The 22,137-nt window shown below is 41.2% G+C and overlaps 1 protein-coding gene across 2 annotated transcripts in view; it reads left to right on the top strand.

Annotated features, from left to right (window-relative positions):
• Positions 1–22,137, top strand: part of LOC106569328 (corticotropin-releasing factor receptor 2) — an 82,080-nt gene that overhangs the window by 48,016 nt on the left and 11,927 nt on the right. For both annotated transcript variants that reach the window (XM_014140566.3, XM_014140567.3), the window contains 5 exons: positions 9,898–9,983; positions 11,538–11,644; positions 11,985–12,102; positions 12,201–12,354; positions 18,961–19,021. In XM_014140566.3, coding sequence (XP_013996041.1) covers positions 9,898–9,983; positions 11,538–11,644; positions 11,985–12,102; positions 12,201–12,354; positions 18,961–19,021 — 526 coding nt within the window. The remainder of the gene's footprint in view (positions 1–9,897; positions 9,984–11,537; positions 11,645–11,984; positions 12,103–12,200; positions 12,355–18,960; positions 19,022–22,137) is intronic.

Here is a 22,137-nt window from a genome sequence, read left to right as displayed (position 1 = left end):
GTAGTGTTAGGCAAAAAACTAAAACGTGTACCCGGGGGGGGGGGGGGGGGGGGGGGCAGCAATGTAATGCTTTGTGATCTGAAACAGAGATTTGCCATACAGGGTCAGATTTCTCAGGGATAAGATTTAAAGTGGGCTGCCAGACAGGGATTCAAGACATCACACTATCAACACACTATCAAGCTGTTGTTTTACATACCATTTTAAAATAATATAGATTGCATTCAGCCGAGCTGTCTAAACACCATTCGACATCATTTCCTCTTTTCGTTGTTGAGTATTCAATATATTCAAGTGTACACTATCTATCTGGAAACACTTTAACAATGGACAAAATGTATGATATTAGTAAACATTCCCTCTCGAAAATAATCAATTTACCCATTAGAGCAGGGGTACTCAGCTCTTACTCTACGAGGTCCAGAGTCTGCTGGTTTTCTGATCTACCTGATAATAAATTGCACCCACCTGGTGTCCCAGGTCTAAATCAGACCCTAATTAGACCCTAATTAGAGGGGAACAATGAAAAAACACAGTGGAACTGACTTTGAGGTCCAGAGTTGATTTTGAGGGATTTAGAGCAGCAAAATAAATATGAATAAATGTTTTTTTGTAGACATGAAACTCAAAACCTTTTTTTCATTTTTCCCCTGGTAAGTGAATTAAAAAGCCTTTCCCTTGATGTTGTGTTTTTTTGTTTTACATTTAAGAATTTCATCCTTGCCGTGTTAAAATGGATAGGCTGTCACTCTAATGCTCGAAAAGGAACATCAAAGAAGCCATTGACATATTTAATTTATGTCATTGTGTTTTGAAGCAGTGCTGTTTTTCTTTTATCTGAGAACACTTTTTGACCCTCTTGACTTCTTGACTTTTTAAATTCAGGCAAACTACGCCCTAGCCTTACTCCATATCTGATGTCTGTGTAGAAAACACCATCACAGTGACAGATATGCCTCGGTTTGTTCTGTCTTAAAGAGACATGCCTAACTCTCTTAAGCTGGGAGGTGAATCGACTGTGCTTTGACATGCCTCAGGTCATACAATTTAATTTGAAATGTCTGGTAAGCGTGACTGGCGTAACTGGCTTAGGTGGGTGACATGCATGGAATATAGAGTCAGTAATACATCCCTTTATAGGAGTTGTTTCATATGTAGAAGCCTGGAAACTCATCTAAATTTAGGAGAACATACAGTATATTAATATATCAAAAACCTAGGAATTATACCTTTTTATTAGATTTGATTGTGTTTTTGATTAGTTTTTATCACCAGCATTAAAAAGTGTACAACCAGCTGGATTCTCTTCAACCCTTGGGAAACCTCCTTCAATATTATAAACAACATACTGTACACTGAGTGTACAAAACATTAGGAACACCTTCCTAATATTGAGTTTCAACCTTTTGCCCACGGAATAGCCACAATTCGTCAGGGCATGGACTACAAGGTGTCAAAAGCGTTCCACAGGGATGCTGGTCCATGTTGACTCCAATGCTTTCCACAGTTGTGTCACGTTGGCTGGATGTCCTTTTGGTGGTGGACCATTCTTGATTCACACAGGAAACTGTTGAGTGTGAAAACCTCAGCAGCGTTGCAGTTCTTTACACACTCATACCATTGTACCTGGCACCTACTACCATACCCCGTTCAAAGGCACTTAAATCTTTTGTCTTGCCCATTCACCCTCTGAATGGCACACATACACAATCCATGTCTCAATTGCCTCAAGGCTTAATTTGTATTTGTTTTACCTGTCTCCTCCCCTTCAACTACACTAATGTAAGTGGATTTAACAGGTGACATCAATAAGGGATCTTAGCTTTCACCTGGATTCACCTGGTCAGTCTATGTCATGGAAAGATGTTTTGTACACTCAGTGTATACTGTACACAGAAACCTCAGTTTCTCCTTATCCAAGTCCAAAGTAAGCGTTGAAACTGACTCTAGAGTGCCATAGTTATGGAAAGATAAACAAATATATGAATAAAGTGGCTTCATCATGCGTTATGTACAAATGGTTAGTCAGAAACCTGTACTCCTCTCAACCTGCTCCCCAGACCTAAATTCTTGACTGAAAGAGTGTTCTTCACAAAGAAAGGATGATATTAACACAGAGAAAAACTAAGTATCTGGGAAAATCCTCCTCGTCTTAGAAGTGTAGAACTGGGGGTGTTTGAGCTACCGTACAAGACTTTGCCTGCAGACAGGCACTATTGGTGTGAAAGTATCTGAGTATTCCCAGAATGCCACCCAATTACTTTGGATTTACTTTGTCAACTCTGGAGTCTCTGAGTACAGAGGAGGATGAATCTTTAGGGAGTCAGAGGTACAATCCAGTTCTCTCAATACCCTAAAAATACACTCAAAATGTATTTAGTACATCTCTCATCTGTGAAACAAGGCGTTTGTCGTCCAGTTCAGCACTGCCCCCGGCATTGGATCAATGCACATGTCCAGTTAGTTTTGTTGAACAGGGTCAAATGAACAGACTCAATGTATTTGGTTGGGTAATGTCATTGATTGTTTTGCCTTGTCTCATGGGACTCATGCTGCCTGTTTGTTCCAAATGATTTAACTGAAGGTGTACGCTGCATCCAATTCAACTGTATAGATTCTTCATGGTTAAATATCCATCCAGTGCAAATTAAAAACATTGATTATGAGCGGAGGTCTTACTGTTGATTAGGAAATACCATTGAACTCAAAACAATAAGATTTGACTCACGCTTAACTGATAGCGTGATACCTCATTATGCATACATGTTAGCTTTATTCATAATCAGGTGTTGTCCTTTGTCTTGTGTCTCAGTAAATCCTCATGTGTTGAAAGGTAATAAACCAGATTGCATGGCCAGATCTGATCGTCTTTATTCATCCTCACTGCCACCCCTTCCTCTAACTCAGCACATCCTGCTCCTCCAATCAATCATCAAGCCAATATTTAGCTAAAAAAGGTCAGTGAACATGCCCCAATGTTAATTGTATACATCATGATTTTGTATATCTCATTATACAAAAGAGAGATAGTCATACAGTATCACAATGTTGAAAAGAAAATAGTGTGAGGCGTTGGAAAGGACTGATTCATTTGAAATGATCTGATTCTCTTTTATGAAATGGACATAACATAATGCACAACATTAAGAGGATTAAAAATAAGTTTGAAGTGGTCTTCAAGAAGGAGATAAAAAAAGTGTACTGAAATGTAGAAAATGGGGATATAAAAAATTTAAAAAAATCTGTTCAAAGTTGATTACAATAAGAGGTTTTAAAAGATATGCAAATATATTAACTGGAGGACAAAGAGGCTTTGCAAATCCCCTTTCATAAATTAACATTTATATTCCTAAAGTGTCTAGAGTGGCAGAAAAAAGATTAAACCGGTAAACTTTGAACCGAGGGGAAAAGTAACACTCTTGTCTCGACTTACAGGAGAGAGCTAAGACTGTTGTGTCACTACTATGGACTTAATAACTGCTACTGCAAGTTAAAGACTGAAAGTGTTACTGATTGTTGTGTAACTATTATTGACTTAATCCTACACATGAATGATTCTGTAACTATTATCGATTTATTAACTACTAGGCCTACTACAAGTGAATGATTGAAAGTGCTACTAATATTTCTGTTACTATTATCGACTTAATCTTACACATGAAGGATTGCGTAACTATTATTGACTTAGTACTATAAGTGGCGTAATGCTATGTAATGATTATCAACAAAATAAATGAAGGATTATTTAAGCAATAAGGCCCTTGAATCCAGGGATTATTGTGTGATAACTCCCGACTAAGGGCTGTTCTTAGGCCCGAGGTGAAGCCGATTCTAATTCAATGATAATGAGAGATAAGAACTTCAATAAATAATTATTTAATGAATATCCAATTTTTGCATTCTGAAGTTGCTATGCAAGCGGGCTGGTCCTTGGTTATTTTTTCATGTTTTGACCCAGTCGTTAATTGTAATCATTCTATTCATTCAACGTTGCTATGCTAAACAAATCATTGGCATGTAGCTAGCTAGCAGAGATTCAATGATGAGGAGAGACAATAACAAATAATGATTTAAGAAATATCCAATAGGCCTACATACAGAGAGCTCGCATTTGTAAAATTATACATTGTTGCACAGGTCGTAGAGGCAGACAGGTATGTTTATACAACCCCCAACTATTTCAAACCAAATGGTAGCATGGTGTAACGTGTGAGCTGCGAGTCGGGAAGCAAGTTCAGGGAGTGAATACATTTAATGACTGGACGAAACACAACACAACACAACACAACACAACACAATACAATACAATACAATACAATACAATACAATACAATACAATACAATACAATACAATACAATACAAGAAACACGAACAACGCACAGACATGAAACAGAAACAATAATGCCCGGGGAAGGAACCAAAGGGAGTGACATAAATAGGGCAGGTAATCAAGGAGGTAATGGATACCAGGTGAGTGACATTATGCGCTGATGCGCTGGACCCCCTCCCCGATATGCGGCTCCAGCCGCAGGACGCAGACCAAAATGATGATCCCGGGTATCAAGAGCGGACCGGTCACCTCTGCTGAGGCACAGGAACCTGTCAATCCGGCTAAAGCGCGGGAGCATGGCGACCTAGAGCGCCGGAGAGAGAGCATACCTGACACATGGAAAAATAATGTGTAGATGCTTTTTCCCCGAAGAAGATGAAGTTTATGAATTTCCTGCCTGGGCTGTGGGGCAGTGGAATTATGACATTAATACGTCATGGTATTTTGTAGGAGTTGTCCCACAACTCCTGCATACCAACCAATAAGCATCCAGGATCCAAACAATCTGTTTTATAATGTTGTTTAACTATCATCGACTTAATTCTACACATGAATGATTGTGTAACTATTATTGAGTTAACTACACTGAACAAATCTATAAAACGCAACATTCAAGAATTTCAAGGATTTTACTGAGTGAGTTACAGTTCATCCAAGGAAATCAGTCAGTTGAATTAAATTCATTACGCTCTATGGATTTCACATAGCTCGGAATACAGATATGCATCTGTTGGTCACGTATAATGTTTTCTGATGTCAACATTGTGAACAGAGTGCCCCATGGTGGCGGTGGGGTTATGGTATGGGCAGGAATAAGCTACGGACGACGAACACAATTGCATTTTATCGATGGCAATTTGAATGAACAGAGATACCATGACGAGATCCTGAGGCACATTGTCGTGTCATTCAACCGCCTCCATCACCTCATGTTTCAGCATGATAATGCACGGCCCCATGTCGCAAGGATCTGTACACAGTTCCTGATAGCTGAAAATGGCTCAGATCTTCCATGTCCTGCATACTCACCAGACATGTCACCCATTGAGGAAGTTTGGGATGCCCCGGATCGACATGTACGACAGCAATATCCAGAAACTTAGCACAGCCATTGAACAGGAGTGGGACAACATTCCACAGGCCACAATCAACAGCCTGATCAACTCTATGAGAACGAGATGTGTGAGGCATGTGACCAACAGATGCATATCTGTATTCCCAGTCATGTGAAATTCATAGAATAGGGCCTAAAAAAAAAAAAAAATGGTTTAGTTTATTAATTCGACCATTTAAAAAAACAAGCACACATAAAACTTGAAAAATCCATACATGCACATGAATATAATAATTGAGGATAACACACAGTAAAGTTTGGGACTTATTTCTTATTTAGTTGTTCCGGAACTCCAATTTGAGCAGCAGCAGCTGAAAAATGAGCTCCTACAAATATTGAAATTTACATGGTTTTTAGAGTGAAGTACATCGGAAAAAAGCAAAAGAAAACTGCAAGACTGAATAGGAGAAAAAACAAGCAACAAACAAAGAAGATAGGCTTTTGAAAAATAACTATTTTTCATAAAATTGTAGTTATCTTAGCTAGCTGAATTGTTTACCAGTTGCTAAGCAGTTGCTAGGGACTCTTTTGGAAGAAGCTAGCTAGCTAACGAAGAACAACAAAGAATATCTAGTTAACAGAAGAAAAGAAAGAGAAAATCAGGACAGAAGAAAAAGGATATCAAAGTGAAACAGTTCTCTAAAGACACAGGAGACAATAATACAAGAAACAACACTTCTGTAGCTTGTCAACTATGTGTCTGTCTATCCCTGTTCTCTCCTCTCTGCACAGGCCATACAAACGCTTCACACCGCGTGGCCGCTGCCACTCCAACCTGGTGGTCCCAGCGCGCACGACCCACGTGGAGTTCCAGGTCTCCGGCAGCCTCTGGAACTGCCGGTCTGCAGCCAACAAGGCTGAGTTCATCTCAGCCTATGCTACCCTCCAGTCCCTAGACTTCCTGGCGCTGACGGAAACATGGATTACCACAGATAACACTGCTACTCCTACTGCTCTCTCTTCGTCTGCCCACGTGTTCTCGCATACCCCTAGAGCATCGAGCCAGCGGGGTGGTGGCACTGGAATCCTCATCTCTCCCAAGTGGACATTCTCTCTTTCTCCCCTGACCCATCTGTCTATCTCCTCATTTGAATTCCATGCTGTCACAGTTACCAGCCCTTTCAAGCTTAACATCCTTATCATTTATCGCCCTCCAGGTTCCCTTGGAGAGTTCATCAATGAGCTTGACGCCTTGATAAGTTCCTTTCCTGAGGATGGCTCACCTCTCACAGTTCTGGGTGACTTTAACCTCCCCACGTCTACCTTTGACTCATTCCTCTCTGCCTCCTTCTTTCCACTCCTCTCCTCTTTTGACCTCACCCTCTCACCTTCCCCCCCTACTCACAAGGCAGGCAATACGCTTGACCTCATCTTTACTAGATGCTGTTCTTCCACTAATCTCATTGCAACTCCCCTCCAAATCTCCGACCACTACCTTGTATCCTTTTCCCTCTTGCTCTCATCCAACACTTCTCACTCTGCCCCTACTCGGATGGTATTGCGCCGTCCCAACCTTCGCTCTCTCTCTCCCGCTACTCTCTCCTCTTCCATCCTATCATCTCTTCCCTCTGCTCAAACCTTCTCCAACCTATCTCCTGATTCTGCCTCCTCAACCCTCCTCTCCTCCCTTTCTGCATCCTTTGATTTTCTCTGTCCCCTATCCTCCAGGCCGGCTCGGTCCTCCCCTCCTGCTCCGTGGCTCAACGACTCACTACGAGCTCACAGAACAGGGCTCCGGGCAGCCGAGCGGAAATGGAGGAAAACTCGCCTCCCTGCGGACCTGGCATCCTTTCACTCACTCCTCTCTACATTCTCCTCTTCTGTCTCTGCTGCTAAAGCCACTTTCTACCACTCTAAATTCCAAGCATCTGCCTCTAACCCTAGGAAGCTCTTTGCTACCTTCTCCTCCCTCCTGAATCCTTCTCCCCCCCCCCCCCCTCCTCCCTCTCTGCGGATGACTTCGTCAACCATTTTGAAAAGAAGGTTGACGATATCCGATCCTCGTTTGCTAAGTCAAACGACACCGCTGGTCCTGCTCACACTGCCCTACCCTGTGCTTTGACCTCTTTCTCCCCTCTCTCTCCAGATGAAATCTCGCGTCTTGTGACGGCCGGCCGTCCAACAACCTGCCCACTTGACCCTATCCCCTCCTCTCTTCTCCAGACCATTTCCGGAGACCTTCTCCCCTTCCTCACCTCGCTCATCAACTCATCCTTGACCGCTGGCTACGTCCCTTCCGTCTTCAAGAGAGCGAGAGTTGCACCCCTTCTGAAAAAACCTACACTCGATCCCTCCGATGTCAACAACTACAGACCTGTATCCCTTCTTTCTTTTCTCTCCAAAACTCTTGAACGTGCCGTCCTTGGCCAGCTCTCCTGCTATCTCTCTCAGAATGACCTTCTTGATCCTAATCAGTCAGGTTTCAAGACTGGGCATTCAACTGAGACTGCTCTTCTCTGTGTCACGGAGGCTCTCCGCACTGCTAAAGCTAACTCTCTCTCCTCTGCTCTCATACTTCTAGACCTATCTGCTGCCTTTGATACTGTGAACCATCAGATCCTCCTCTCCACCCTCTCCGAGTTGGGCATCTCCGGCGCGGCCCACGCTTGGATTGCGTCCTACCTGACAGGTCGCTCCTACCAGGTGGCGTGGCGAGAATCTGTCTCCGCACCATGCGCTCTCACCACTGGTGTCCCCCAGGGCTCTGTTCTAGGCCCTCTCCTATTCTCGCTATACACCAAGTCACTTGGCTCTGTCATATCCTCACATGGTCTCTCCTATCATTGCTATGCAGACGACACACAATTAATCTTCTCCTTTCCCCCTTCTGATAACCAGGCGGCGAATCGCATCTCTGCATGTCTGTCAGACATATCAGTGTGGATGACGGATCACCAGCTCAAGCTGAACCTCGGCAAGACGGAGCTGCTCTTCCTCCCGGGGAAGGACTGCCCGTTCCATGATCTCGCCATCACGGTTGACAACTCCCTTGTGTCCTCCTCCCAGAGTGCTAAGAACCTTGGCGTGATCCTGGACAACACCCTGTCGTTCTCCACTAACATCAAGGCGGTGACCCGATCCTGTAGGTTCATGCTCTACAACATTCGCAGAGTACGACCCTGCCTCACACAGGAAGCGGCGCAGGTCCTAATCCAGGCACTTGTCATCTCCCGTCTGGATTACTGCAACTCGCTGTTGGCTGGGCTCCCTGCCTGTGCCATTAAACCCCTACAACTCATCCAGAACGCCGCAGCCCGTCTGGTGTTCAACCTTCCCAAGTTCTCTCACGTCACCCCGCTCCTCCGCTCTCTCCACTGGCTTCCAGTTGAAGCTCGCATCCGCTACAAGACCATGGTGATTGCCTACGGAGCTGTGAAGGGAACGGCACCTCCATACCTTCAGGCTCTGATCAGGCCCTACACCCAAACAAGGGCACTGCGTTCATCCACCACTGGCCTGCTGGCCCCCCTACCTCTGAGGAAGCACAGTTCCCGCTCAGCCCAGTCAAAACTGTTCGCTGCTCTGGCACCCCAATGGTGGAACAAGCTCCCTCACGACACCAGGACAGCGGAGTCAATCACCACCTTCCGGAGACACCTGAAACCCCACCTCTTTAAGGAATACCTAGGATAGGATAAAGTAATCCTTCTAACCCCCCCCCCCCCCCCCCTTAAAATATTTAGATGCACTATTGTAAAGTGGTTGTTCCACTGGATATCATAAGGTGAATGCACCATTTTGTAAGTCGCTCTGGATAAGAGCGTCTGCTAAATGACTTAAATGTAAAATGTAAATGTAATTTCCATTATGGTCCTCTTAATTTATTTCAATTGACTGATTTCTTTATATGAACTGTTTAATCTTTGAAATTGTTACATGTTGCATTTATATATTTGTTCAGTATATTATCGACTTACGTCATAACTGTTACTACAAATGAATGATCGTTGTTTTACTATTATCTACTTGTTATCTACTTAAATACAGCACATTAATATGTATTGTGTAATATTGAACTCAACACAGATGGCAAGACTAAATTCATACATTTGAAATTTGGCCAATAGGAGCAACCAGCTATGAGTACACATCTTCATTTGAACACTCTTTTGTTACTGACAATTTTCCTGCATCACAGGATATGCAGATGAGCTTTGTGATTTACATAAATTCACTGAAAATCCACACTAACACACAGTTATATTAACAGTACTGCACTTTTCATGTAGACTACTTTTAGCCAGCTAATAGCCTAACCACTGATCAAGCAATATTATGGACTAAACTTCAAATCCTGTTGCTGAAGGATTATTTTGCTGTGACAGTATAGTTCAAATTAAGATCCTACATCTGTATATTTCTGTTTACTCTATTGAATGTACGTGTACTTGAATTGTAGCCCATAAGTAATGTGACCATACATTTACAATCCTCTCACTCCTCTTTTCTCAGGGAGTGCTTACAGAGAATGCATGGATAATGGAACGTGGGCTCTGAAGAGCAACTACTCCAGTTGTGAACCCATTTTGGAGGAAAAGGTTGGTATAACTATTGGTTATACAGATCAAACTCTATGCCTTCTCCTTTATTATGCTCATTGCAAGTAACCTGTTAGATACAACGTTAACAACCAGAACCACACACGGTACATAACCAAAAGTATGTGGACACCTGCTCATCAAATATCTCATTCCAAAACCATGGGTGTTAATATAGAGTTGGTCCCCCCACTCTTCTGAGAAGACTTTCCACTAGATGTTGGAACATTGTTGTGGGAACTTGCTTCCATTCAGCCACAAGAGCTTTGTGAGGTCGAGCACTGATGTTGGGCACTTAGGCCTGGCTTGCCGTCGGCTATCCAATTCATCCCAAAGGTGTTCCATGGCGTTGAGGTCAGGGCTCTGTGCTGGCCAGTCAAGTTCTTCCACACCGATCTCAACAAATAATTTCTGTAAGGACCTCGCTTTGTGCACGGGGGCATTGTCATGCTGAAACAGGAAAGGACCTTCCCAAACTTTTGCCACAAAGTTGGAAGCACAGAATTGTCTAGAATGTCATTGTATGCTGTAGTGTTAAGATTTCTCTTCACTGGAACTAAGGGGCCTAGCCCGAACCATGAAAAACAGCCCCAGACCATTATTCTTCCTCCACCAAACTTTACAGTTGGCACTATGCATTAGGGCAGGTAGCGTTCTCCTGGCATCCACTAAACCCAGATTCGTCCGTCGGACTGCCAGATGGTGATGCGTGATTCATCACTCCAGAGAACGCATTTCCACTGCTGCGGAGTCCAATGTTGGCAAGCTTTACGCCACTCCAGCTGACGCTTGGCATTGAGCATGGTGATCTCAGGCTTGTGTGCGGCTGTTTAGCCATGGAAACCCATTTCATGAAGCTCCCGACTAACAGTTCTTGTGCTGACGTTTCTTCCAGAAGTAGCTCCAGCAGGGCAGAAATTTGATGAACTGACTTGTTGGAAAGGTGCCATCCTATGACGGTGCCACATTCAAAGTCACTGAGCTCTTCAGTAAAGCCATTCTACTGCCAATGTTTGTCTATGGACAATGCATGTCTGTGTGCTCGATTTTATATACCTGTCAACAACGGGTGTGGCTGAAATAACCAAATCCACTAATTTGAAGGGGTGTCCACATATTTTTGTGTATATATAGTGTAATCAGATCAACCTGTTAGACATGATGATGTACAATATGTACTAGATAACAACAATTAAAATGATATCTTTGGAATGATTGTGTAACATGATTAGCGGATCATTTTCATGCATACTTTAGGACATTCAAAATTATGATATTTATGTTTGCTGCTTTACTGATGTCACAAATACGGAAAGATTTTCACATATAGTGCAGAATTAGTTGTGGCATAATTACCTTACTTGTCTGATTAGGGCATATTTATGGCACATTTACTATATAATAACAGTTTATTTATTCTTACTAATCCAGTCAGCTAAAGTATGTAATTTATCATCAAAATGTTTCACATTTCCATTTGTATGTATTATCGATATCTTTTGAAGGTGAATCTATCGAGATTTTGAAGTAGATCTTGTGATATTCTCCCCACAGAGGAAATATCCAATGCACTATAAGATTGCTCTGATCATCAACTACCTAGGCCACTGTATTTCTGTGGGAGCTCTTGTCATAGCCTTCATTCTCTTCTTATGCTTAAGGCAAGTACAGAAATAGTACCCTTCTAAATGTATCTGCAGTACATGTGACCTCTTACAAAATAATGAGTGAAATTTATGTGAACTGCAGGACTGCCCTCCTATTAGGCTAACTCGCTTAATGTCTTTTAAGTGTCTATGTAAAGTATACACTGTGTTTTGATGCTTGTTAATATAACATTTAAAAATATATATATGTATCTTTGATCAAGTAAATTGCACCCAAGAATAAAATGTGGTCAAATGTATACTTGTCGCCTACTATAGGAATATGTTTTTGACTGGAATATTTTAACTTTAGGTATGTAGACTAAAACATTGTTTTCTTTATTTCCGTCTCTAGGAGCATAAGATGCCTTCGAAACATAATCCACTGGAACTTGATAACAACCTTCATTTTGAGGAATGTTATGTGGTTCCTACTTCAGTTGATTGATCACAACATACATGAGAGCAATGAGGTAACTGTCGTTACATATTATTATTTACAATTCACATGACTGTTAAGCTTTTTATTGCACTAATAACTAACTATGTTTGTTTTCCTATCTTTCTACAGCCTTGGTGTCGTCTTATAACGACTATATATAACTATTTTGTGGTGACCAATTTTTTCTGGATGTTTGTTGAAGGATGCTACCTTCACACAGCCATTGTGATGACTTATTCAACGGACAAGCTAAAGAAATGGGTCTTCTTGTTCATTGGCTGGTGTAAGTGCATTCTAATTAATAATGTTCAGCATCAGCAAGTGTTTGAGTACCAATTTACTATGTCAGACAATGACAAGTGACTGACGTCTATCATAAAACTGCATAAGGCAGAATTAAAAATTTTACATTTTAGTAGACACTCTTATCCAGAGCGACTTACAGTAGTGAATGCATACTTTTCATACATTATTTTTCCGTACTGGTCCCCCGTGGGAATCAAACCCACAAACCTGGCATTGCAAACACCATGCTCTACCAACTGAGCCACACGGGACCGCCTAAATATGAAACATGAAATGGCAGTTATTATGTTTACCCTCTTTTCAAAACTGTTAATCATATTATCACCTCCATGAGCCATTGTGACAGTCTAGAAATAGGAATATAATTTTTACTGTAGCTGTAAGAGGTAAATCCCCACATATTACATAGAACAGACCAGTGATTTTATTCATTCACCTCCGACACAAAGGGTGAATGCTACAGAATGCTTGAGTATACGTATGTAGACAATGTAGCTAAATATCGCTGATTAGCAAAACAAAACTCCATTCCATTTCCCTCAAAGCACCTTTTGAGATGAAACCAAAAGCATGTATTTTCAAGAAAAGACCATATGCTATTGGATTGTGGGGAAATCAGAGGTGGTTGTGCATCATTTCAGGCCTGTGATTGAGCGAGTGCTTGACGGGACGGGCAGCAGATGCCTCCAGTCATCACCACATAAATGACCCACGCTCACCTAGAGCTGAAGTGTTAGTGAAAGCACATTGCAGTCAGGAGAGACTAACACTTATGTTAGAAGCTGACTCACACCATGGAGAGGCACCTGAAATGACACGAGTAGGCTTGAGTCATTCGGCTGAGCTCAGCTCACTGCTGAACCATCTTGCCGTTTTCTTTATGTAACATGTACAGTAGTGTAGGACTTTATATGCACTGGAATAAAAACATTGATGGATATGTTTATAGCTCACATTTCAGTGAATCATCCCAAAGAGCTCTTTGTACTTATTGTAGGTTAGGGTAAAGACCAGGGTATAGTAAATACATCCAGTATAGTTATTAGAAATCTCATCTTGGCCCCAAAATGTAATTAACTAAAGGTTGTTCACTCAATTCAGCTACGTGTAGTGGAAGTGTTGTGGAGTTGTTTCATTCCATTGGTTTCAGCAGTGGGATGTGTTGGTGTCAGAAGTGGGATGACGGTCAGAATTAATTTTATGCATTTACATTTAACAAAATGTCTACCTATCCTTGCACAATTCCCAGTTTGAGTTTAAATTGATCTAGCAGTCTGTCTGAACAGTTATGTCTTTGCTATGCACATTTATTGTGTAAGAAGTGAAAACCTTGCACAGTAGTGGATAATTTGTCTATATATGTTATAAGTTAAGATTGTAATCAGGTTTTATGTTGGTTGTATTGAGCAAACCCTTCAGTAATTTACTCAGACTGCCACAGTTCCACTGATGATCAAGTGGTTTTCATGCGCAGGTCTCAACTTTGAAGTGGAATCTTACAGTATTTGCAACAATGAATTATGATCTCTCATTTCAGACATTACCGTGACAAGACTTGGTTCTTACTTTTGTGAATCATAATTTCTAATCAGTATGTCTGGCATGTGGATTAATTTAAAATATACTTTCTTCTCTTTTTCTAGATTAGAACAACTATGCGTTGTCTAGGTATTATAAGGGCACTAGGCGAGACCCAGATGCAGACACGGGTGGCAGATGGTTCAAGTCTCTGATATTTATTATAATCCAAGGGGCAGGCAAGAGAATGGCCGTGGACAGGCAAAAGATCATAAACAAGGTCAGAGTCCAGGAGGTACCGAATGGCAGGCAGGCTTGAGGTCAGGGCAGGCAGTATGGTCAGGCAGGCGGTTACAGTCAAGGCAGGCAAGGGTCAAAACCGGGAGGACTAGCAAAAGAGAGATAAGAAAAAGCAGGAGCATGGCAAAACACGCTGGTTGACTTGAAAAGACAAGACGAACTGGCAACAGACAAACAGGGAACACTGCAATAAATACCCAGGGGAAAACGGGTGACACCTGGAGGTGGGTGGAGACAATCACAAAGACAGGTGAAACAGATCAGGGCGTGACAGGTATTTGTATTTATTGTGGCTCCCCATTAGCTACTCTTCCTGGGGTCCAGACACATTAAGGCACATGACAAAATAAACAGGGATTAATTAGGGGGTAGGAGGGCCAGAAGTGGCAGAACGGAGTACTCGGGTTGGGGTGTAGGGTTTGAGCATAGTCTGAAGGTAGAAAGGAGCAGTTCCTCTTGCTGCTTCATAGGCAAGTACCATGGTCTTGTAGTGGAAGTGAGATTTGACTGGGAGTATGTGGAGGAACAGGTGAAATGGGAGAATTTATTACGGACAGACTTCTCCCCATCTTAGCTACCATTGCCTCAATATGTTTTGACTATGACAGTTTACAATCATGGTTTATAAATCTCAACTTGCTCAATTTCCACATTATTCATTACAAGATTTTGTTGAGGTATAGGGCTTAGTGAATGGTTTATTCCAAATGCAATGCTTTTAGTAAAATAAAATGGCACTAGCTTATTACTTGCCACACATTCTAAAACTGACAGCAGCACTTTGTTAAGTGTTGCAGTGATTTACTTACTGTGATAGCTGATGTGTATACATCCTGGCTTTACACACTGGCTACTCAGTGCCAGTGGCAGGTCATTAGTGAAGATTGAAAAAGTAAGGGGCCTAGACAACTGCCCTGGGGAATACCTGACTCTACCTGGATTCTGTTGGAGGCTTCCTTAAAGAACACCTGCTGTGTTCTGTTAGACAGGTAACTCTCAATCCACAATATAACAGGGGATGTAAAGTCATAACATATACATTTTTCCAGCAGCAGATTATTATTGATAATGTCAAAAGCTGCACTGCAGTCTAACAAAACAGCTCCGACAAGCTTCTTATTATCATTTCTTTCAACCAATCATCTGTCATTTGTGGAAGTGATGTACATGTTTAGTGCCCCTCCTTATAAGCATGCTGAAAATCAGTTGTTAATTCATTTACTGTGAAATAGTATCGTATCTGGTCAAACACGTTTTCCAAAAGTTAACTAAGGGTTGGTAGCAGGCTGATTGGTCGGCTGTCTGAGCCAGTAAAGGGTGCTTTGCTATTCTTGGGTAGCGGAATTACTTTTGCTTCCCTCCAAGCCTGAGGGCACACACTTTACTGTAGGCTTAGATTGAAGAGATTGCAAATAAGAGTGCCAATATAGTCTGCTATCATCCTCAGTAATTTTCCATCCAAGTTGTCAGACCCAGGTGGCTTGTCATTGTTGATAGAAAATAATTTGTTCACCTCTTCCACACTCACTTTAGGGAATTCAAAATGACATTGCTTGGATTGACAGAGGCATTCAGTGGAGTTAGAGGAATATAAATTAGGTTACTTAAATTATGACTTCCAACACCCTTGGGACAATATTTGAAGGGCAGCAGGTAGCCTAGCGACTAAGAGCATTGGGCCAGTAGCGCTGGTTTGAATCCCTGAGACGACTAGGTGAAACATCTGTTGATGTGCCCTTGAGCAAGGCACTTAACCCTAATTGCTCCTGTAAATTGCTCTGCATGAGTGTGTCTGGTAAATGTAAGATGACATAGCCTAACACAGACAGAAGCATGTCTGTTCTATTAAATATATTCTCAAATACTTGTGTGCCGGAACTGACATGCATTATTGTTGCTGACACTGATGTTCAGATGAAGGGAATTAAGTAGTCTAAAATGCGTACCATCGCAGTGCTCAACTCAAACAGCTGTGTAGCCTACTATAGCTGCTGGCAACCTAATTCAAAGCCTATACTTTATCACTCAGGTAACTTTCCAGTGCTACTATTTTTGTCATGTAATGTTGTTATTAAAACTGAATCAGACAACCCCATAGTAGAATAGTTGACCTATTTACCTAGTCGTCTTGTTGTTGTGTGTTCTATGCAAGAGTAATATTCCTCTCGAGGCGCATTCAAGTTGGTTAAGCCATAGGAGGAAAACATGTATTCTGACAAGCAGTCAACGCACAACAATTCTTAATGGAATTACGGGAAAACACTTTTGAAAGCAGTTTTGGCAAACGTATTTTGCTAAGCAGTTTTGGCCTTTGTTAAAAGAGAATGGGATCCCAGTTCTCCATCGCTACTACGTTTATTTCTCTACTCCTTCAATTGTGCATGTGAAATCATTTTACAAATGCAGTTTTCCAACTGAGTTTCAAACATGGTTCAGGCCCAGCTGCACAATAGAGCTCTTAAAGGGGCAATGGCGTCTTAAAGGGGCAATGACATACTTTGTAATAGAAACCAAAAAATGCACATTTTTGTGTGAATAATTATTAAGAAGTATTTATATATACATATTTATATAAAAATAATAAGCATTAATAATAACAATCAGGATGTTGTGTCCAATGGGGTAAATGCAGATTGACAAACCCCATGCTTCAGCCTATGTATATTTTATAACCCTATGCTGCAGCAGTTGGGCTACAGGACATAAAGCTTATTGCTAATAACCCATCTGATAATATAGACTATGCATAGGCTACAAATCATTTTTACATACATTTTACAAATATGTTATTGGGCCCATTTCTGGAGGTGGAAATTATATTTTAGATGGTCAGCATACTTTTTAAAATCATGAATTTAGAGTAGAACGTCCTTTTAAAAAGTCACCAGAACTGAGCTTCTCAGTCCTACATATAAATTATCCTAGGGAAGACCCCGGACCCCCTAAGCAATGGGTCTGGAATTGGTCAAACTCACAGTTTAATACATAAACAAAATAATCCTCAATCCCTAAAAGCATGATGGCCATGACTTTCTTACATGAAAGGGGAGGACCTCTTCAGCGTCTCATCCCGTCAGCGGGATCAAAATCCAGCGAAAAATCATATCGCCAATTAGCATTAAAAAAAATCATAATTGAAAAAAAAATATATATATATATATATATTTTTTTTATAGATACACCTCTCCTGAATCGACCCACGTCGTCCGATTTCAAAAAGGTTTTACAGGAAAAGCAAATCATTAGATTATGTTAGATGAGTCCATCGTAAAAAGCAGCAACAGAGCCATTTTCCGACCAACCACTTGCATCACATATAACCAAAAAACAGCTAAATGCAGCACTAACCTTTTACAAACTTCATCAGATGACACACCTAGGACATCATGTTATACAATGCATGCATTCTTTTGTTCAATAAAGGTCATATTTATATATAAAAACAGCATTTTACATCGGCGTCTGACGTTGACTAAATAATTTCCCCTCAAATGCGTCCCGGTAAACAATGCTACAATTCCCTAAATTACTATCCGATAACGATTTTTTAAATGTATATTGTCAATCTAACATTTATAGATGAATATCTCTTGAGAACACCTGTCATACCAGATTTTAAATTAACTTTACTGGGTAATCACACTTTGCGATAAAAGGAGATGCGATACTCAGAAAATGAGCTAATATACAGAGCTCGGCGCCATCTTGGAACAATCGCATGTCACATCTCATCTTGTATAATATTGTCAATAATCGCCTACCTTTAGTTGTCTTCATCAGAAAGCATCCCAGGTCCACAACAGATGTATTTTCGGTCGAAAAAGTCCATACTTCACGTTCCATTAGCCTGCTGTTGGTAGCGCGTCCTAGGGCTCTCTCCAAGCGCAGGGCTGAAGTTCCGGATAAAATGAGATTCTCCCGCCTGTAGGTTCGTTCAAACATGTCAAACGTTGTAAAACATTAATCTTCAGGCCCTGTAACACCAAGAGAGCCAATAAGATTCGAGGGGGATGATTTCATTGCCTTTAAAACCGTTTCCAAAGGTGGGGGTAGACATGGCCGCCGGCGTCATAATGGTGATGGCCCATCCCCTGTGACCAATTTCCAATGACTCTCATTCACTGAGTTTCGACTGTATAAGGCTCAAACCACTGTGAAAAGACTGGCGACATCTAGTGGAAGCAATAGGAAGTGCTCACTGAACCATGGTTAACGGTGTGATTTATAGGGAAAGATGAGAAGTCGAGTCCACAATTCTGAATTCCACTTCCTGTTTCAATCGGTCTCGGGGTTTTGACCTAGCTTCTGAGTTTGATTAGTAGGCCGTTGAAAATGGGAACGATTTTTTTTCAAAATGCGCTGTGGCGCCCCCTATCCTAGGGTATCCTCAAGAGGTTTTAATTTGGCCCCAGACAATCGATCTGAGATCAACTTAAGTTTCATTTCTGGGATCTTTTTTATTTTTCTTTAACCCCTGAATGTAAAAAGTGGAATAGCTTTAACTTTATCTGTCCAACACTAGAGACCAAGAAGATAAGAAGTTCTTAAACCAGATCAAAGTAGAACTGGACGGATCCAACTGGCCTCAATGGATTCCCTTAATTTAATCTCTGTAACAGCTGCTAAACACAGCAGCCTGATTCTAATTTAGAGCATGTCCCTACTCTCTAATGATATTAACACTATCACTCAGATGTAGTCTTCAATACTTTTAGATGTGATGTTTATTGGCAAATAAGTTTTTTTTTTAAATTCTTTCTTTCAGGCATTCCATGTCCTATAATTGTTGCTTGGGCTATTGGGAAGCTTTACAATGAAAATGAACAGTAAGTGCACATTTCTAATTAACAACAACAGTGGAATCTCAAGCATTTTATAGTAAGTAGTTTGTGTTGTAGACATTTTGTTGTATCTGATAACCTTTGATGGAGTGCATAGAAACCTATACGTATCACGTTTCAGGTAAGACACAAATGCAAACTGTGTTGAAGTAACAATGTTTATTACAGCAACAGGGGCAGTCAAATGACAGGTCAAGGCAGGCAGGGGTCAATAATCCAGAGTAGTGGAGCAAAGGTACAGGACGGCAGGCAGGCTCAGGGTCAGCGGCAGGCAGAGTGGTCAGGCAGGCGGCCTCAGATTAAGGACAGGCAAGGGTCAAAACCAGGAGGGTGAGAAAAAGAGAGAATGGGGAAAAGCAGGAGCTGAGACAAAACGCTGGTTGAATTGACAAACAAGACGAACTGGCAACAGACAAACAGAGAACACACGTATAAGTACTCAGGGGATAATGGGGAAGATGGGCGACACCTGGGGGGGTGGAGACAATCACAAGGACAGGTGAAAAAGATCAGGGCGTAACAATACGTGTATGTCCTGGTAAACGTGTTAGTCATAGATAAACCTTGAATGATGTCTTATATCCTTTGTGGTACAGTGTAGTACTAACCTTTCTGGCGCAGGCGTTCCGCTAGCGACCCACCTCGACAACATCCGGTGAAATTGCAGAGAGCCAAATTCAAAGTACAATAAACGCAATATTAAACATTCATGATAATACAAGTGTCATACATGATTCTTTAGCTTAGAATCTTGGCAATCTAGAATCTTGGCAATCGTCGGATTTCAAAAAGGCTTTATGGCGAAAGCACAGCATTCGATTATCTGAGGTCAGCGCCCCACAACAGCATATTATCCAAACAAGCACAGGCGTCCCAAAATCCCAAATAGCGACAAAATAAGTCACTTGCCTTTGAAGATCTTCCTCTGATCGCAATCACAAGAGTCCCAGGAACACATTGAATGGTCGTTTTGTTCGATAAATTCCTTCTTTATATCCCAATTAGTCCGTTTAGTAGGCGTCATTGAGTTCAGTAATCCACCAATTCAGAATGCAGACATAGGAGTTCCAAAAATTACCAGTAAAGTTTGTCCAAACAAATCAAACAATGTTTCTAATTCATTATTAGGTCCTCTAATATCTAAATAAATGATAATATTTAATACGGAGCGAACTATTTTCAATAGGAAAGGAAAAGAACGCAGCGCACTCCCTCAGTCACACACGCAATGAGACTAGTTTTGCCATAGGACTTCTTGAGGATAAACAACTATTCCTCGTTGGTTTTGTCAGAATACAAGCCTGAAACCATGTATAAAGACTGTTGACATCTAGTGGAAGCCATAGGAACTGCAATTTGGGAGGCGGAAGTCTTTGTTTTCAATAGCTTAACCTCTTACATCTAGACGTTCCGCTAGCGGAACACCTGCTCCAATATCCAATGATAGGCGTGGCGCGAATTACAAATTCCTCAAAAATACAAAAACTCAATTTTTCAAACATATGACTATTTTACAGCATTTTAAAGACAAGACTGTCCTTTATCTAACCACACTATCCGATTTCAAAAAGGCTTTACAGCGAAAGCAAAACATTAGATTATGTCAGCAGAGTACCCAGCCAGAAATAATCAGACACCCATTTTTCAAGCTAGCATATAATGTCACAAAAAACAAAACCACAGCTAAATGCAGCACTAACCTTTGATGATCTTCATCAGATGACACACCTAGGACATTATGTTATACAATACATGCATGTTTTGTTCAATCAAGTTCATATTTATATCAAAAACCAGCTTTTTACATTAGCATGTGACGTTCAGAACTAGCATACCCCCCGCAAACCTCCGGTGAATTTACTAAATTACTCACGATAAACGTTCACAAAAAACATAACAATTATTTTAAGAATTATAGATACAGAACTCCTTTGTGCAATCGAGGTGTCCGATTTTAAAATAGCTTTTCGGTGAAAGCACATTTTGCAATATTCTGAGTAGATAGCCCAGCCATCACTGCTAGCTATTTAGACACCCACCAAGTTTAGCCCTGACCAAACTCCGATTTACTTTTAGAAAAGTTTGATTACCTTTGGTGTTCTTCGTCAGAATGCACTCCCAGGACTGCTACTTCAATAACAAATGTTGGTTTGGTTCAAAATAATCCATTGTTATATCCAAATAGCAGCGTTTTGTTCGTGCGTTCAAGACACTATCCGAAGTGTAAATAAGGGTCACGAGCACGACGCATTTCGTGACAAAAGATTTCTAAATATTCCATTACCGTACTTCGAAGCATGTCAACCGCTGTTTAAAATCAATTTTTATGCCATTTTTCTAGTAAAAAAGCGATAATATTCCGACCGGGAAAGCGTGTATACGTACAAAGAGAGAGAAAATAAAAGCATGGGATCCCCTCGTGCACGAGCCTGAGTCTCACAGTACTGTGACCAGCCACTATCCAAACGCGCTACTTTTTTTCAGCCAGAGCCTGCAAATCCACGATTCAGCTTTTTGCCGCCTTCTGAGAGCCCATGGGAGCCGTAGGAAGTGTCACGTAACAGCAGAGATCCCCTGTAATGGATAGAGATAATCAAGAAGGGCAAGAAATGGTCAGACAGGGCACTTCCTGTAAGGAATCTTCTCAGGTTTTGGCCTGCCAAATGAGTTCTGTTATACTCACAGACACCATTCAAACAGTTTTAGAAACGTTGGAGTGTTTTCTATCCAAAGCTAATAATTATATGCATATTCTAGTTTCTGGGCAGGGGTAATAATCAGATTAAATCGGATACGTTTTTTATCCGGCCGTGAAAATACTGCCCCATAGCCATAACAGGTTAACCTTTGAATTGGCTGGCAGGTCAACAGAAAATAAATGTGTCCTCGGGTTTCCGCCTGCCAAATCAGTTCTGTTATACTCACAGACAAAATTTGCGTATGCATATCCTAGCTTCTGGGCCTGAGTAGCAGGTAGTTTACTTTGGGCACCTCAGTCATCCAAACTTCAGAATACTGCTTTAAATCCTTTTAGTATCGTGGAGTAACTACCAATATTGACTCAAGGTGATTCAGCAATTTACTGTATTGTAGGTGTCACA

The sequence above is a fragment of the Salmo salar genome, chromosome 14 (assembly GCF_965601325.2).
Source record: "Salmo salar chromosome 14, fSalSal1, whole genome shotgun sequence".
In the NCBI taxonomy this organism is placed as follows: Eukaryota; Metazoa; Chordata; class Actinopteri; order Salmoniformes; family Salmonidae; genus Salmo; species Salmo salar.
The sequence above is the reverse complement of the archived record's forward strand: the minus strand, read 5'-3'. Positions and strand labels throughout refer to the sequence as shown.